We start from the raw sequence: 19,471 nt of genomic DNA on the forward strand, positions 1-19,471 counted from the left end.
TGGACTCCTTCGGCCCCCTCTGACCTCCAGACGGATGCTGTACATCAGCCCCCGCTCCCCCCGGAGCCCGCGGGGGAGCGGGAAGCCTTCTACCACCCCCCGGATCCTGCTCTGGACTGCCAGGAGGCCCCGGATGGGCCGGCCAGGGATCCTCTCCTCGTGCTAGGCCGCAACGACAAGATGGCGCGGATCGGGCGCCCGGCGTCCTCCCAGGTATGCCAGCCCTCTCCCCTGCCTGCAACCGCACAGCCCCTGTCCCAGTCTGCCTTCTCCCAGGACGTTTTGCAGGGCAGGCAAACTTCAAGAGAGGCCACCCAGGGCTCCCCATCTCCCACCCCCCCCCTCTGTGCTCTGGGGGGAGCAGGCCATGGATCCACCACCTTCCCTGCTGCATACCCAGTGCTCAGAGGCCTTCCCCCGCCTTCTCCGCTCAGCTCCTCTCCCGAGCACGGCCCTCAGCTCATCCCTGTCCCCCACATCCCTGGGCACTTTGGAGGACTCTCGGGAGTGCTCGGACTGTCTCCCTAGTGGGGATGCTGGAACGCCCCTGGTGGCTGTGGGGGGGGGCCCCGGTGTCATGGCCGCGGCCTGCCTCTCCTAAGGCACAGAGGCCCCCCGTTCTCGGGACTCAAGTGAAGTCAGGGTCCGCTCAGATGCCACCCCCTCCTATGCCCAGGTGGCCCGGGCCCCTGGCCGCCTCCGAGGAACTGCCCAACTGGACCCCTCACCCTGTCCCCCCCATGCTACCTCCTGGGCTGACCCCAGGGGACCTCTGCCATCGTGGCCCCCCTCTCCCACTCGGGAACTGCAGCGGGGTGAGCCGCCTCTCCACTCTCCGCCCTCCTTGCCTTCATCCTGATGCCATGAGGCCATCCGCCCTGACTGGCAGATGTACCTGCAATCTATGCCGACGAAAGAGGACTTTAAACAGCTTATCACGGAGGTACAGGCCACTTGCCGCGCTGAGATCCAGTCCCTGCACACTGGCCTCAAACATCTATCTGACCGTGTGGAGATGGTGGAAGAGGAGGTCCAGGAGACCAAGCTGGCGGTCCATCGTGCTCAGGTGGAGACCTCTGACCACCGCCTCCTGCTTCGGGATATGCAACGCCACGTGGAAGACCTCGACAATAGAGGTCGCAGAAACAACATCCGCATTCGCGGCCTGCCCGAGTCGGAGGGCGCCGAGGACCTTCAGTCTTCACTGCAAACGCTATTCAACGAGATGCTGGGGGAAGACCCGGATAAGCACATTGAAATGGATAGAGCCCATCGGGCCCTGAGATCCAAAGGCCCGGCCTCCAAACCCAGGGACGTTATTTGCAGAATTCACTCCTTCCCGCTTAAGGAAGACATTATGCGCAAGTCCCGCACCATCCAAAATCTGGCCTTCGATAACTCACCGATTCAGCTTTACCCGGACCTCTCCTGGATCACGCTTCAAAAACGGAGGCTGTTACAGCCTCTTCTCCGTGCCCTGCAAGACAAGCACGTTCTATACAGATGGGGCTTCCCCTTCAGCCTGACCGCGAGACACCAAGGAAAGTCGGCAACTCTCCGCTACCCGGAAGATCTTGTCCCCTTTTGTGACACTCTTGACATCCCTGTCCCTCATCTGCCTGATTGGGATCTGGTCGCCTCTCCCCCTCCGATGCCGGTGATCTGGCAGAAAGTCCCTTCAGCCAAACGGCGCAAAGGCCCGGATCCCCACCGCGGGTCACCCAAGCGTGACAGAAGTACTGGCCCTGTCCAACGGACGTCTCCCCTCTACGGTTTTTCCTTTTCCCCTTTTTTTGGGGTTTTGTTACTTTTTTCCCCCCGATTGCCGGAGCTACATATTTTACCAGTTTTTCTTCCTCGGGCTGGCCTAGGTTGAGTCTCGAACCGGATCGACTCCCGGGTTACTGCCCCCCCCTGTGGTTTTCCACTTGTTGGTTCCTTTGGTGGAGTGGACTGTTGGTGCCTCCCTAACCGATTTTTTTTTTCTTTTTGGGTTGGGGAGTCGATAAGGAACCGTGCAGATTCGGTGTCCCTATAGGACCTCCGGACCTGTTACTTGATGATGTTTTCTTTTATCTTGCATTGTGTTTTTGTTTCTCTTTTTTCCTTTCTTTCTAGGCTCTTTCCTCTTCTTGTCTCCTCAGAAGTGCCATGCCAGTGGTCATCTCGGTCGCCGTCTCTCCTCCGGTGGTCGCCGCTCCTCCCGAGGCACCTGGGCCTCCAACGGACCGAGCTAAGTATGCCCTGTGCTCCACCCCTACTTGACCATGGCTAGGATCTTGTCCCTTAACGTTCATGGCCTGAACTCCAACAAAAAGCGGCACCTGGCACTTAGGGAGTTCCGACAGGCGGGGGCGGATATAGTACTGGTCCAGGAGACGCATTTCAACCGGGGAGACTCCTTTGCGTTTGCCTCCAGGCATTTCCCTCAGGTTTATCAGGCCTTCAACCCGCGGAAGAGAGCGGGAGTGGCCATTCTTTTCCGGCGGGGAGTCCCCTTTACTTGTACCTCTGTGCACCTAGATCCACGGGGCCACTACATTATACTCCGTGGTCTGTGGCGCACGCAGGCACTGACCTTATGCGTCCTCTACGCCCCCAATGTCCATCAACATAAATTCTTGTCTAAGGTGTTTTCCCGTTTGTTTAAGACGCCCCCCGGGCTCCTGGTGATAGGGGGGGATTTTAACCTTACTCAGTCCGCACTCCATGATCGCCTGGTGGTGGGCCTCCGGACGCCTCAGGCTAGGACCTTGAGAGACTCCAGGCTCTTCCACCAAATTACCAGACGGCGGGGTCTTTTTGACGCCTGGCGAGCTGTGCACCCACAAGACCGCCAGTACACCTTCTTCTCCGCTCCCCACGGCACGCACTCGCGCATTGACCACTTTTTTGTTAATAACGCGACACTGCGGGCGGTCCAATCTGCAAATATACTCCCCATCTCCTGGTCAGATCACGCCCCCATAACTCTGACTCTAGCACTGGACTCCCCCCTTTATAAGCCCTGCACCTGGAGGCTGAATAACTATCTCCTGCAGCATGCTCCGGCAAAGGCAGAGCTGGAGTCTTCGCTCCGGCACTACTTTGTTGAGAACGACACTCCAGACGTCTCCCTTACTACCCTCTGGGCCGCCCATAAGTCTGTCATCCGGGGGCGCTGTATAGCTCTGTCTTCAGCCTTGAAGCGGGACGCACAGACCGCCAGGTTGCTGGCTGAAAAACGACTTAAGACCCTTGAGGCCCGACTCTTGGTCTCCCCCTCCGTCCCCACCCTTAAGCGAATCGTCCAGACTAGGCAGACACTTCGGGACCTGGCGTTGGGATCGGTTGAGAAAGCTCTAGTCCGCTTACGACAACTGTACTATGACAAAGGGAACAAGGCACAGTCGCTACTGGCCCGGAAATTGGCGGACCGTACGGCGACCTCTGCCCCGGCCTAAATTAAAAATAAGGGGGGGGACCTTTTGACCCACCCCCAGGCGATAGTGGATGCGTTCGCGGACTATTATACTGACTTGTACAACAGACCGGACATCCCCCACAATCCCCCAACCTCGGACCAGTCCGCCCGCATTACCCAGTACTTGGACAATATAGTCCTACCCCGACTGCAAGATGCGGACCTCCGAGAACTGAACGCCTCTGTTACTGAAGAGGAGCTCTTGGAGACTGTGAAGACCCTCCCTGCCCACAAGTCCTCGGGACCGGACGGGCTCTCCTATGAATACTACAAGGCGTTTATACCCCTCTTAAGCCCGTACATGACCAAGCTTTTTAACTCCTCTCTCCAGCAGACCCCGGTCCCGACCGACATGCTAGGCTCGTTTATTTCCCTTATTCCCAAGCCAGACAAAGACCCGACTGTTTGCGCTAGTTACCGACCTATAGCCCTGCTGAACGCTGATTAAAATTTTTTTACGAAGCTCCTAGCGAATCGCCTTAACACAATCCTCCCTTTCCTAATACACAAGGATCAAGTGGGATTTGTCCCCTTGAGACAGGCAGGGGATAACACTAGAAAGATCATTGATCTTATTGACGTGGCGAATAGGGATAACCTAGGATCTTTGGTTCTCAGTTTAGACGCCGAGAAGGCGTTTGACCGCCTCAGCTGGCCTTTTATGGAGGCCACGCTACGCCGCATGGGCTTCCGGGGCCCATATCTGCGAGCGGTGCGGCACCTCTACACCACCCCCTCCTCGCAGGTTAAAACCCCCTTCGCCACGTCCTCTACTTTCACTATCACTAATGGCACCCGCCAGGGCTGTCCGCTCTCTCCTCTCCTTTTTGCTCTATGTGTGGAGCCTCTGGCGGCTGCCGTTAGAAGCAACCCCGATATTCGGGGGATCCCGGTCAGGGGCAAGGAATTCAAGATTTCGCTCTTCGCAGATGACGTTATCCTTACCTTGGCTCAGCCCGTGATCTCACTCCCCAACCTCCACTCCGAGCTAGACCGCTATGGGGAACTTTCCGGCTACAAAATTAACCCGTCCAAATCGGTGGCCCTCCCCCTAAACATGGGGGCGTCATAGACGACCCGCCTACGCTCCGCTTTCCCGTACAAATGGGAAAGCTCTTCCCTTAAATATTTGGGGGTCCTCCTTACGCCATCATTCCACTCCCTGTATCAGGCTAATTTCCCCCCCCCCCTCTTTCGGGCGATTAGGGAATTACTACGTAAATGGAAGGCCCACCACATATCGCTCATAGGACGGATCAGGTCTATTAAAATGGTGATCCTCCCCAAGCTCCTGTATCTGTTCCAGACATTGCCGATCCCAGTCCCGTATGCACAGTTACGCGCGCTCCAGAAGGATCTGTTGAAATTCGTATGGAGCTACAGAAAACACCGGGTCCCGAGCTCTGTCCTGACGGCCTCGCGCTCTGACGGCGGTTTGGCGTTCCCCGACTTGGTCCACTACTACCAGGCCACTCAGCTGCGGGCCATAGCCTCCTGGTTTCCGCAGAAGTCTTATAATAGATGGTCGGAGATTGAAAAGATCTGGCTGGCTCCTGTACACCCGTAACAGTTTCTTATGGGGAGCGAAGATTGATATAGATTGGGGTCGATTACTGGGGCCGATGGCCCAGCTTCGTCTCCTCTGGCGGAAGCTCTCCCGCGACCACAGTCTCCACTCGGAGTTCTCCCTACTGACCTCCTTCCTCTATAACCCGACTCTACCGACCAGCTTGACCCACCAGATGTCCTGGCCATGGGCCTCGCGTGACCTGTTCCACTTGGGGCACCTAGTGGACCCCAGAACACGACGGCTGTTGTCCTTCTCGGAGCTCCAGGCTAAGCATGACCTCCCCCATCAGACGTTCTACAGCTACCTACAAATTAGGCACTTTGCACAATCTAGGGCCCCTCACCTACGGTTCTCCCCGCCCTCTCTCTTTGAACAGATAATCCTGGCAGGACGGGATCGCAGAGGGTTGATCTCAGACATATATCGCGTCCTCAACGCATACCACTTTCAAACGAAGGGGAAGCACTCCTACATGAAACGCTGGGAGGGGGAATTGGGTGAGGAGCTCCCCCTTGAGACCTGGCAGGGGGTGTGGCGCCAGGCAGCCAAATCTTCTCTGTGTACATTGTACAAAGAGAATTTCTACAAAATTCTCTTCTTCTGGTACCAGACCCCGGATATTCTCCACAGGATATACCCCTCTACCTCGGATCGCTGCTGGCGATGTCTGAGGGAGCGGGGCTCCCTGTTCCATATCTACTGGGCCTGTCCCTTGATTGCCCCATACTGGCTTACGACTCGTGGGCTGCTCCAGCGTCTATTCGACGTTCCTGTACCCCACTCCCCCAAATTTTTCTTGATGGGCCTGTCCCAACCCCCTCTGACTAGGCCGGGCCGGAAGCTCCTTAGGCACATCCTGACAGAGGCTCGCTGCCTGATAGCCCTTAACTGGAAGAATCCATTGCCCCCGTCTAGGGAGGCCCTTTGCTCCAGGATCAAGGACGTTGAGCTTATGGAGAAGATGACTGCCAGGGTGAGGGACAGGCTTGAGGAGCATGACCTGGTCTGGGGGAGATGGCGGCTGCTGGAGGATTGATGGTGAACCGGTGTGGACATGGTGATGTGGACCGTTGGCACTCTATTCCCTTTTCTATGTCTTTCCCTCTTTCTTTCCTTCTCTCTCCTCTTCTCTCCTCCACTCTTCTCGCTCATACTACTGATGGTCCTTGTTTTGTTTTAAGTTTGGCATGTAAGCTAAGCAGCAGGCCCCGGGTGGCCTTTCGGTTTCCAGCACGGATAACTGACTTTTGGTGTCTTCCGTCCTGCTGTGCACCCTGGGTCGGCTGGTCTGATCCCGCTGTATTTCCCGGTACTGTACTCTTCTGCACTGTCCACTTACAATGGGCCTCCTGTGTTTTGGAAGCCATGTTACAATTGCTGTATGCCTGCACTACTACTTTTGTTATGCGACCACGAAAACTAAATAAATTGTTATTTGCAAAAAAAAAATGTGTTCTAAAATTTGTCAAAAAGGATAGAACCAAAATATATGGGTCAATGTGCCTTAATCTTGATTACATCCCAATTACATCTCCAGCATATTTCTGGAACCATCTGATCATAGGAGCAAAGAATATCTAGCATTTTGTAGAAGAACATAAGGATTTTGTAAATATTTATACATAGGGAAGATTTAGATGAATATGATATTTCATGCCAGTCCAATAAGGAAACAGGGCGTGGAAGGGCCAAAGCCCATTTTTTCATATATAAATGAGTCTTCCATGAGGGGGTCAACTTCAAAATGTGTCTTATATACAGAAGAGATTGGGTGAGTTTGTGTAGGTCTGTGAACTGTGATAGATTTAAAGTTGGTAGGTCTAATACTGCGTACACACGACCGGACTATCCGGCGGACTTAGTCCGCTGGGCGTTTTTACCCCCCGCTAGCAGCAGAGCAAGGGTTAAAACCACCGGCAATACGCCACAATAGTGGCGTTTTGCCGGTGGTATTACAGCGCTGCCCCATTGATTTCAATGGGGAGCAGCGGTGGAGGAGCGGTAAACACACCGCTCCTTAGAAACTGCTGGCAGGACATTTCCTGACATCCTGCCAGCGCACTGCTGCAGTATGAAAGCCCTCGGGGCTTTCACACTACAGACAATGGTCTGTATAGCGCCTGCAAAATGCCCTTGGTGTGAAAGGGCTCTAAAGGGGGGTAGTTAGCTCCATATAAAGTTGTATAGGACATAATAATGTGTGTACCTACAGTAAATATTTAAGAAAATGGGAACACCATTGATATTAATAGTGAATTAGAAGCTGAGTGAGTTGGCCTGAGTTATAAAGATTGGCAGAGCTCTTATGCTGTGTACACACAATCAGAAATTCGGCCAGCAAAAGACCGATGCGAGCTTTTGGTCAGAAAATGCGATTGTGTGTATGCTCCATTGGACTTTTGCAGGCCGAATTTCAGCCAGCAAAAGACTGAGAGCATGTTCTTAATTTTTCAGTTGGAAAAAGTTCCTATCCGAAAATGTGTTTGTGTGTATGCAATTCCGATGCGCAAAAACTCACTCATGCTCAGATTCAACTACGAGATGGAAGCTATTGGTTACTGGGTATTGAACTTCCTTTTTCTAGTCTTGTCGTACGTGTTGTACGTCACCACATTCTTGATGGTTGGAATTTGGTGTGACCGTGTGTACACAAGACAGCTTGAGAAAAATCCCGTCGGAACTCCATCGGGAAAACCATCAGAGCTTTTTCTGACCAAAATTCCAATTGTGTGTACGCAGAATTAGTCTTTATAGTGTTTATTTTTTAGCTGAATAGGGCGCTAAAGGGATCTAAAATGTGATGTATGCTTGGGGGATTGGTATGGAGATCCATATGGGTCAATAAAATATCATATGCAAATATGGTTATCTTGAATTCCCTTTCTCTGACTTTTATATTATGGATTTCCATATTTATCCAGATGGCATCCACTAAGGGTTCTAAACACTTAACAAATAAAGGATATAAGGGATAGCTCTGTCTAGTACCGTTATGCATTGAAAAAATGTCACACATTGTATAGGGGAGCTTGACTGTGCTGTGGGAGTGGAGTATTGTTCTGTGATGGCATGATGAAAAGGGCCTTGTAGTCCTATGTGCTTTAAGGTAGACATGTGCAGAGTAAAATATTTCGTTTCGGAATTTCGTTTTCGTCTGAAAACTTAATTTATTTAGTTACTCCCGAAATTCGTTTTTATTTATTTCATTTTTCGTTCAAAAATTGCATTCGTCCGAAAATCCACATGAATCACGGTCGAATCTGTCTTTGAAGGCTTATGGTGTCTGTCGAATGTATAAAGAAGATTCGACGGAGCTAGTATATAGCATACTTTAGAACCCTATTAAAGTCTATGGGACTCCAACGTTCAAAATCTAAAGTGCTCATTTTAAAGGCTAATTTGCAAGTTACTGTCCTAAAAAGTGTTTGGGGACCCGGGTCCTGCCCCAGGGGACATGGATCAATGCAAAAAAAAGTTTTAAAAACGGCCGTTTTTTCGGGAGCAGTGATTTTAATAATGATTAAAGTGAAACAATAAAAGTGTAATATTCCTTTAAATTTCGTAGGGGGGGGTTGTCTATAGTATGCCTGTGAAGGGGCGCATGTTTCTGGTGCTTAGAATTGTCCCTGCACAAAGTGTCATTTATGCAGGAAAAAAAGTCCTTTAAAATCACTCGCAGCTATTATGAATTGTCGGCTCCCGTAATACAGAGAACACTCATTGAAAGTCATTGATAAAAAAATAAATAAATAAATAAATAAAAAAGCGTGGGGGTCCCCCAAATTCAATTACCAGGCCCTTCAGGTCTGGTATGGATATTAAGGGGAACCCTGCCTCAAATTTAAGAAAAAATTTGACGTGGGGTTCCCCCTAAATATCCATAACCAGACCCTTCAGGTCTGGTATGGATATTAAGGGGAACCCCGCGTCAAATTTAAAAAAAAATTGACGTGGGGTTCCCCCTAAAAATCCATACCAGACCCTTTATCACGCAACCTGGCAGGCCGCAGGAAAAGAGGGGGGGACGAGAGAGCGGCCCCCCCTCCCTCCTGAACCGTACCAGGCCACATGCCCTCAACATTGGGAGGATGCTTTGGGGGTCTGTGACCCCTCAAAGCACCTTGTCCCCATGTTGATGAGGACAAGGGCCTCATCCCCACAACCCTGGCCGGTGGTTGTGGAGGTCTGCGGGCGGGGGGCTTATCAGAATCTGGAAGCCCCCTTTAACAAGGGGACCCCCAGATCCCGGCCCCCCCCCTGTTTGAAATGGTAAGGGGGTACAAAAGTACCCCTACCATTTCACAAAGAAAGTGTAAAAAATGTTTAAATAAAACAAACACACTTTTGAAAAATTCCTTTATTAAAAATAAAAAAATAAAAAAAAGATTCCAGCGGCGGTAATCCACTCTTGCTATCCATCGACGGACGGTCATATCTCCAGCGATGTCTCATCTCATCCAGCGCAGCGCAGCATCCTTCTTCTGTCTCCGTGGAGGAGACACTACAGACATTCCGGCGGCTGACGTAGACGTAGTCGACATAGATGGCCAGCTAAGCCTAGGCTCAAATGTAATGCAGGGAGTCTAGTGTTACTAATCACGTCTATGAGATCTAAAGTCTGTCTAAAGATCTAAAGTCTGTCTTGCATTATCTCCTGCTTGTCTGGCTAGGATTAAGCCCACCTGATCATTATGTATACATTTAAAGAGCAGCTGAGATAATTCATTAGCAAGGATTTTGGTAAAAAAAAATTGTAATCATAATTATGTAGTAAGATAGGTCTGTAATTAGCAGGAGAGGCAGAGTTCTTTCCAGATTTTGTAATTGCAGCGATGTGAGAGTATTGGAAATAAGGGTGTGGGATCTCACTTTCAAGCAAGGATCTGTAAAGGGCCATCAAAGAAGAGCTCACATGCAGACGATATTGCTTATAATAGCAATAGGAAAGGACTTCTGTACCAGGGGATTTGTTTAAGGCTAGAGAGTTGATGACATTCTCTAGATCCTCAAATGTGATAGAAGCATTTAAAGTAGACAAGCCCACTTTGGACAGTTTGGGAAGTTTAAGACTAGACATACTGTAAAATCATCAAAAGCTTCTTCATTGAATGGAGGGTATTGTCCAGGTGACAGGCAGTCATACAATTTACAATTTACTATAGAACTTTTCAAAAGTTTTTGCTATGGCCTGAGGACAGTATGTAGGAGTTCTGGCCTGTTGGAAAAATAAACTCAGGGGCCGATTGGGGAGGCCTTGACTTCAATTTATTCACAAGAATCCTGTGCAGTCTATTTGAAAACTCATGAAGTTTCAATTTTTTTTAGGGCCTTAGCTCATAACATAGAAACTGTGAGGCAGGTAATTACTTTTTATGGCTTATTGTAGTTGTGTTTCGGTTTTAGCTAGGGCCAAATCCTGCTTAAAGCGAGTACACCCTATACCTGTGTTAAGCTCAAATAATTCTTCTAAGGCCTTGAGCAATTGAGTATGTAAAATCTGAGGCTCTGGAATGAAACTTCAGGGAGGTGGGCACTTGAAGATTGGCTGGCATATTTGAATGACAATGATCTGAATTTGCACTTTACTGGTCATATGGACTCTAAGTCCATTCTTTTTCTGGATGTTACTCTAGCCTGAGAGAATGACAGGGTGGTGTCCAAACGTTATAGGAAACTCTCTTTATCCAACAAACCAACTCTGGTCATCGAAGAGATTGTGAAGTATAGCCTCAATACAAAAAATAACTGTTAATACACAATGTACCATCATCCAAAATGTATTATGTAATGTATATTTAATTTTTAGACCTCCTCCAGATGAAACGGATAATTCCGCGAAACTAGTCGAGGAATCCTCCACTTGCACCCCTAGAATGGAACTCCACCATGAGTAACTGTACATACGAATCTGGGGTGTACTAGCTTTTAACATTACTTTTTTTGTGTAATTTTTTCTATTCTATGTATTAAAATTTATATGAAATCTTACTTTATACTCCCTATTTTCTGATTTTTTATGTATGTACAGTGGTGTGAAAAAGTGTTTGCCCCCTTCCTCATTTCCTGTTCCTTTGCATGTTTGCCACACTTAAGTGTTTCGGAACATCAAACCAATTTAAACAATAGTCAAGGACAACACAAGTAAACACAAAATGCAATTTGTAAATGAAGGTGTTTATTATTAAAGGTGAAAAAAATCCAAACCATCATGGCCCTGTGTGAAAAAGTGATTGCCCCCTAAACCTAATAACTGGTTGGGCCACCCTTAGCAGCAACAACTGCAACCAAGCGTTTGCGATAACGTGCAATGAGGCTTTTACAGCGTCCTGGAGGAATTTTGGCCCACTCATCTTTGCAGAATTGTCCTAATTCAGTTACATTAGAGGGTTTTCGAGCATGAACGGCCTTTTTAAGGTCATACCACAACATCTCAATAGGATTCAGGTCAGGACTTTGGCTAGGCCACTCCAAAGTCTTCATTTTGTTTTTCTTCAGCCATTCGGTGGTGGACTTGCTGGTGTGTTTAGGATCATTGTCCTGCTGCAGAACCCAAGTTCGTTTCAGCTTGAGTACATGAACAGATGGTCGGACATTCTCCTTCAGGATCTCTTGGTAGACAGCAGAATTCATAGTTCCTTTTATCACGGCAAGTCTTCCAGGTCCTGAAGCAGCAAAACAGCCCCAGACCATCACACTACCACCACCATATTTTACTGTTGGTATAATGTTCTTTTTATGAAATGCAGTGTTCCTTCTACGCCAGATATACTTGGACACACACTTTCCAAAGAGTTCCACTTTTGTCTCATCGGTCGACAGAATGTTGTCCCAAAAGTCTTGGGGATCATCAAGATGTGTTGTGGAGAAATTGAGACGAGCTTTGATGTTCTTTTTGCTCAGCAGTGGTTTTCTCCTTGGAACTCTGCCATGCAGGCCATTTTTGCCCAGTCTTTTCCTGATGGTGGAGGCATGAACGCTGACCTTAACTGAGGCAAGTGAGGCCTGCAGTTCCTTGGACGTTGTTGTGGGGTCTTTTGTGACCTCTTGGATGAGTCGTCGCTGTGCTCTTGGGGTAATTTTGGGCGGCCGGCCACTCCTGGGAAGGTTCACCACTGTTCCATGTCTTCGCCATTTGTGGATAATGGCTCTCACTGTGGTTCGCTGGATTCCCAAAGCTTTGGAAATGGCTTTATAACCCTTTCCAGACTGATAGATCTCAATTACTTTCTTTCTCAATTGTTCCTGAATTTCTTTGGGTCTCGGCATGATGTGTAGCTTTTAAGGATCTTCTGGTGGACCTTACTGTGTCAAGCAGCTCCTATTTAAGTGATGCCTTGATTGTGAACAGGTGTGGCAATAATCAGGCCTGGGTGTGGCTAGAGAAATTGAACTCAGGTGTGGACAACCACAGTTATAGTATGTTTTAACAAGGGGGGCAATCACTTTTTCACACAGGGCCATGATGGTTTGGATTTTTTTTCACCTTTAATAATAAACACCTTCATTTACAAATTGCATTTTGTGTTTACTTGTGTTGTCCTTGACTATTGTTTAAATTGGTTTGATGTTCCGAAACACTTAAGTGTGACAAACATGCAAAGGAACAGGAAATGAGGAAGGGGGCAAACACTTTTTCACACCACTGTAAATTCAGTACCGGTATAGTCCAACATTTTTTTTGTCATTTTGGTCTGTGATTTGGTATAAGGAGATTAACTTGTACAGCTCCCTCCCCATTTCCAGAATTCCAAAATACCCCTTCCCCTTCAACTCTGGTCATCCTCGCCATACCATAAAGAACATACCAGTGGTGACTGGTGGTATATTTTTTTTTTTTGGGGGGGGGAAGCAAACATTGCACAACCACCACAGGTCACCTTTCACACTGGAGTGTGAGGAGCGGCTCTTTCAGGGGCGTTTTGCAGGCGCTATTTTTAGCACTGTAGTGCTTGCAAAGCGCTACGCTTTAAATTAGGAGTATAAGAATAGTGTGAAAATACATTAGCTGTATTGCCTGCTGTATCTTATTCCCTTGTTTGCTGTATGGACTGTCATTTTTGCTGCTTTTTAGGATTCAAATAAAGGTGATTTTATTGGAGTGCGGCCATCCAGACATCTCTTCTTTACTCCGGACTTTCTGCTACATGCAGGGCCAGCCCCCAATGCTTGTGCAGTGGAGGTAAAACTATAAGGGCTAATACATTGAGCAGTGTACTACTTTGGTTTATAAATATTTAATAGTTATCTTTTAGACCTAACCATTTACTATAAAAAATGATTCTAATTTTGTTGACGTCAACTCTCGAGTTCAATAAATAGCAGATTCAGCTGGCTCATGGAGTAGGTGCAAGTCCAGCCATGTACATCATATCCTGCTTTCTCACACTGAACCTATGAGAAACTACAATTCCCATCATGCATTGGGAATTGTTGTAAATAGGCACAATCAAGGACGTGAATGTGGGTAGGTACATTTAATATGGAATTACTGCACTGAATGAGCCTGTTCAGCCATCTGTGAACCTCTATGCTATGGTGAATACGTAGATGATCCGATCCTCATTTGGGATCACACAGATCCTGTTCTACTCTCCTTTGTTTCATATCTAAATGAAAATAATATTAATATGGAATTTTCATGTAAAAGTACTGTATTAAGGACAGCATTGGCTTTCTGGACATTACATAGTTACATAGTAGGTGTGAGGTTTAAAAAAAGACACAAGTCCATCAAGTCCAACCTAAGTGTGTGATTACCCTCAAAGGAGATCAGAGTACAGGGAATATAGACACCAAGACTTTTCCCAAAACCACTGCAGGTAACTATTTACTTCCAGTTCCACCCTTGCTTCTTGTTACCACCCTCCCCACACAATCCATTCTATTCCAGATGGTGAATTTATCAGGGCCAGACGCAATTGTTCCACTCTTGATGGCTTTCTGCCCTTACTCTTGATGGTAACTGCCCTATTACATTTGTCTATTGGCAGTCCGTCCATTAGGGGCGCATGGGCACTGTCCCCCCTAACCATACGTCTGGCTCCCTGATTTACATGTAGGGTGCTGGACGTGTGGATTCCTATATGGGGGTGTTGTTTTTTTGAAGCACATGATTAGAGCCAGAGGCTTTAATAAGCTTCAAAAAAAGGATGGGCTTAGGTGCAGACCCATTATTTACAGCAAACCTGGCTTAATATCAGTGGCTCATATAGATGCAGTATGAACACAACAGAAATCACAAATCAATCACTTCATACCACAATGGTAAAACATTTCCTATTGAGGACTTTATAAATTGTAACACTAAATATGTGTTGTATGTGATAGAATGTGCTATAAAATTGCAGTATGTGGGATGTACTACAAGGTCCTTGCGCATAAGGATTAGTGAACATTATAAGGGTGTAGCCTATAGTAATGAGAAAAAGATGTCTAATGTATCAGAGCACTTTAAATTAAAGTGGTAATATGCATTCTTTTTCTTTCTCTACAGTAGGGATGAGCTTCGAGTTTGAGTCGAACTCATGTTGGACTTGAACATTGCCTGTTCACCTGTTCAGCGAACAGTGAACAATTTGGGGTGTTCGCAGCAAATTCGAAAAGCCGCGGAACACCCTGTACAAGTCTAAGGGAGAAATCTAAAGTGCTAATTTTGAAGGCTAATATGCAAGTTATTGTCCTAAAAAGGGTTTGGGGACCTGGGTCCTGCCCCAAGGGACATGTATCAATGCAAAAAAAAGTTTTAAAAACGAGGGAAAAAAAAGGAATAAAGTCCAGTTTTTCAGTGCTTTCAAAATGCTTTTAAGGCACTTTGGAAGTGCTGCCCATTCATTTCAATGGGCAGGGGCATTTTAGGAGTGCTATTTATAGCGCTCCCAAGCCACCCCAAAGATGCTGCTTGCAGGACTTTTCCTGATGTCCCGCAAGTGCACCGCCTGAGTGTGAAAGCACTCATTGCAAAGAATGGGATGCAGTTTTCAGATGCTTTTTAGAGGCTAGTTCTATCTCTAAAACGCCTGAAAACTGCCTCGGTTTGAAAGGGGTCTTAGTGTCCTAATGAAGGGGGAGTGATAAGCCTCCAAAACATGTTCACTGCCTGGTGTACTTTTTCTGTTGTCTTTTTTTGTAATAAATAAAACACCATTTTAAACTCTATGATCTTTTGCTTGGAATCCTCTTTGATTGAGATGCAAATTGCTTATTGTCTAGAACTACATTTTTGGTCGGAAAAATATTAATATACATACTGTATTTTTAAACTGTAACTGCTTGTTTTTTTTTTTTTTTTTTACAAAAAATAAATAAGACAATCAAAACAAAACAAGTTTCTGAAAGACAGCAGAGCTAGGAACAATGGCAGAAATATTTTTCTGTCAGAGTCTTCAGAAAGAAGGGGGTGGGGGCAGGGGTGGACTGACCATTGGGCCACTCGGGCACTGCCCGAGGGCCCCGAGCCACTAAGGGGCCCCATCAGGGTTGCCAGCCTCAGTAAAACCAGGGACAGTATGTAAAAATCTGTGTTTTTTTTTTTTTACATCTGTCTCTGAAATGTACCTTACCGACATCCTTTTGGTCTAAATATCCCAAAATTAAAGCTGCCCCACCTCTTCAGTACCTTCTCAGCCAATAGAAACATGTCTGTGTATACTGTGTGTACATGTATGTGTATATTGTGTGATTGTATACTGTGTGTGTGTATACTGTGTGACCCCATAATCTCGGATTGCCTGGGGGCCCCATAATCTCCTATTGCCCGGGGGCCCCATGAGTTGTCAGTCCGCCCCTGGGTGGGGGTAGAATCAACTTAACATGATCTATAACAAAAAAATTATTTTTACTAGGGCAAAATCTTTACTTAAACTACTTACCGAAATCAACATTTTTGATGCTGTATACCAACCATAAAGCTCATTGTTGAAACTTCTTGGAGGATAACTCACAAACATCAGAGTAATTGATTGCTCTCCTATGAAAAATAAGAATATAGGTGCGCTGGGTGTTTATAATTTAATTCTTTCTGTTCAACTCAACAGCTTTAGATGATTCTAAATATAATCAATAGTTCCTTGCCTTCAACTTACTTTGCAAAATGTTTAATCTATTCCCTTGAGTAGCTTGTGATCCAAGTCTATAATATAACAAATTTTAAGCAAATTTTTACTAGCTGCTCGTCGTGTATCTGTGAGCTTATCAGTGACAAGAGATGACGTTCAGGTTCATAATACGATATGAAGCAAATAACTTTGCATTAGAAAAGACAAGTGATTAAATGTAAGGCATCAACTAAGTACACAATACAGTGACTTCCGTGTCATATATATTTAATCTCCCTATTTGTAACAATTTTCCACAGATCCAGTTACTGCTCAAATAAAAGTAATGGGAAGCATGGGGAATAGAAATAATAATGGTAGGCTAATAAGAGGTTTCTTGTGCAACTCATGCCAGTATTATGGTTACATAAAATAATTTTATAAGACTGTATGTATGTGTGTGCTTTATGTCACAATTTATGGATACAGCTATTACTCAAGTTTTAAAAAAATCTACCCACATGATCTCATAAAGTAGGACAAAAAAAAAGATTTTGTTGGAATAATAATCCTTTTAAAGCTTGAGTCTAACTAAACAAAAAACGATAAATTTTTTTTAAAGCAGAGAAGTATCAGAATCCCTGTCAGATTTTTATTGACAATTCTTGAAGAAATGTCCTCTAACATGGTGTTCTAATTACACCCTTGCACACATTGCTATACAAGTTATCAATGGATGAAGAGTTTAAGGAATATCTATTATCTGTTACTATCCAAAGATAGTAATAAGAACTTGACAAAGATTCTATACCTTATCTACTGTAAAAGATTATTATTTATATATTCATTGGAGAGTGATAATTGGGCAGGAATTGAGGGGAATATGGCCACATGCAGTAAAAACAGGAAATGTTGGTTCACAAAACACAATTTTAACACTGTAATGCCCTGTACACACGGTCGGACATTCCGACGACAAAATCCATCTGATTTTTTCCAGCAGATTTTGGCCCAGCATTTGGCATACACACGGTCGCACAAAATTGTTGGAAAATCTGATTGTTCTGAACGCGGTGATGTAGAACATGTACAACGGAACTATAAAGAGGGCAGCAGCCAATAGCTTTCGTCTCGTAATTTATTCTGAGCATGTGTGGCACTTTGTTCATCAGAATTGTCTACACATGATCGCAATTTAAATGATCGGATTTTGTTGTCGGAAAATTTTAGATCCTGCTCTCAAACTTTGTGTGTCAGGAATTCCGGCGGAAAAAGTCAGATGGAGCCCACACAAGATCGGATTTTCCGACAAGATCCGATCGCACATTTTCCGTCGGAAAATCCGACCGTGTGTACAGGGGATTAGGCTTATGTACTAGGCAAGAATATTCACATCATAAATTGTGTGAATGATATATTCAGTTATTCAGTGATTTGTCATTTGAATGGGATGCCAATGCCAACACTGCTTTCCACAATGTGCAGATGTTATTTTGTGATGTGAAGCCCTGCAAAGCAGATACTTCCGGTGTTCCTTGTTTTTAGTGCATTGCGGTAATAATTCTAAATTATTGGCACAGGGGTATACCACACCATGAGGCATAAATTTAAAGGGGACCTAAAGATCAAAGTAAGTGATTAAAATGCAAAATTATAGTGACAGAACTAAGACTGGGTTTGCTTTCCTACTTACAGCGTGTATGGTCCATCAATCCTATATGCTAACAAAAACTATCATACAAATATATTCTCAATAGAAAAGATGCTACATTGCATAATGTGGTATAATCCAACCAAGTAAAGCAAACAACACACCCTTTAAAGTAATGTCATTATTCCTGTGAAGAAAATAATTAAACCAAATAAAAATACACAACACCAATATACAGGTGTAGTGAAAATCTACATCCTATACAAGTCATAAAATTGTGAAGAAAATCCTCATGCATATCCAATAGAATTTTTTTTTCATCCACTACACTAAATTGCAAGACAAAGCTTGTTAGAAGGAAGATAGAAGCTAACATCATCATGCCCGCCATAGGGATCTTTCAATGCTTGGATCATTTTTATGTTTGAGTAATATTTTAGCCTCAATAATTCCACATTGCCTTACTGATTTACACGGTAGAGTCCCTTTCTTCTTCTTTCATGGTCTATGTTGTGGCATATCTACTGAGCCACCAATGAGACTTTGGGGTTTTGCTGCAAAGGTTATACATTATCATCATATGATAACCCATTTGTTACACAAACGCAGATGACCTCAGATGATTAAGGGTAATATTTATTTGGATAAAGGTTTTCAATATCACTGCATTTGATATGCATGAGGATTTTCTTCACAATTTTATGACTTCATTTGGATGTGGGCTTTCACTATACTAGTTTTTTGGTGTTCTAATTTTTCACTAGTTTATTATTTTCTTCACTGTAATAATATAAATATATTAACGGACGTGTCGTTTGTTTTACTTGTTTGCATAACACATTATTTAACCACTTAAGGACCGCCTCACAAGCATGTACTGAAGCATGGTGGCCCTTAAGTGCAAAATCATGTACCTGTACATGATTTCTTTCATCAGCTCTGGGGTGCTCGTGTGCACCGCCAGAGCCATGCTCTCGCTGTGATTGGATACCACGGGAGCCAATCAGCGGGCCACTGGTACCCGCCGATAATTCGCTGGAGAGGCAGAACAGGGGAAACAAGGCAGACCACTGTTCTGTCAGAGAGGAAGAGAGGCATCTTGTGTTCCTGCTAATCAGGAACATAAATCTCTCTCTTCCTCCAGTTAAGCCATCCCCCACACAGTTAGAAATCATTCCCTATAAACACACTTAACACTTTGATTGTCCCTGATGTTAACACGTTCCCTGCCAGGGTCTTGTTTACAGTGACAGTACATTTTTTTGAGCACTGATCACTGTATTGGTGTCACTGGTCCCCACAAATTGTCACTTAGTGTCAGATTTGTCCGCCACAATGTCGCAGTACTGCTAACAATTGCTGAACGCCGACATTACTAGTAAAAAATATTAAGAAAATAAAAAGTCCCTAAATCTATCCCATAGTTTGTGGATGCTATAACTTTTGCGCAAACCAACCAATATAAGCGTATTGGGATTTTGTTTACCAAAAATATGTAGCAGATTACATATTGGCCTATATTGATGAAGACATTTTTTGCCAGAACATCAGCCGCTTGGGCACCACATGCTTGACAAGACATATGACAACCTTCTATGCAGTCTATTGGCAAGAGTACCTGAAAGACCCACATTATACAACAAGGTGGACTTCTCCTTGCTCCTCATCTGTGATCTCAACCCCTACTATACCTCCAGTCCTCTCAAAAGCCTTCACTGAGAGGAATGAAGGTATAGCAATGGGTGCCACAGTGC

The 19,471-nt window shown here is 45.5% G+C and overlaps 1 protein-coding gene across 1 annotated transcript in view; it reads right to left on the reverse strand.

Moving 5' to 3' along the window:
* The window catches only part of LOC143987588 (proton-coupled folate transporter-like), a 627,892-nt gene that overhangs the window by 473,881 nt on the left and 134,540 nt on the right, over nt 1-19,471 (reverse strand). Inside the window, exon 3 of the mRNA XM_077486441.1 lies at nt 15,902-15,999. Within this exon, the coding sequence (XP_077342567.1) occupies nt 15,902-15,999 (98 nt within the window). The remainder of the gene's footprint in view (nt 1-15,901; nt 16,000-19,471) is intronic.

This window comes from Lithobates pipiens, unplaced genomic scaffold, assembly GCF_037356315.1.
Source record: "Lithobates pipiens isolate NorthernLeopardFrog02 unplaced genomic scaffold, aLitPip1_a1.2 Scaffold_18, whole genome shotgun sequence".
Taxonomy (NCBI): Eukaryota; Metazoa; Chordata; class Amphibia; order Anura; family Ranidae; genus Lithobates; species Lithobates pipiens.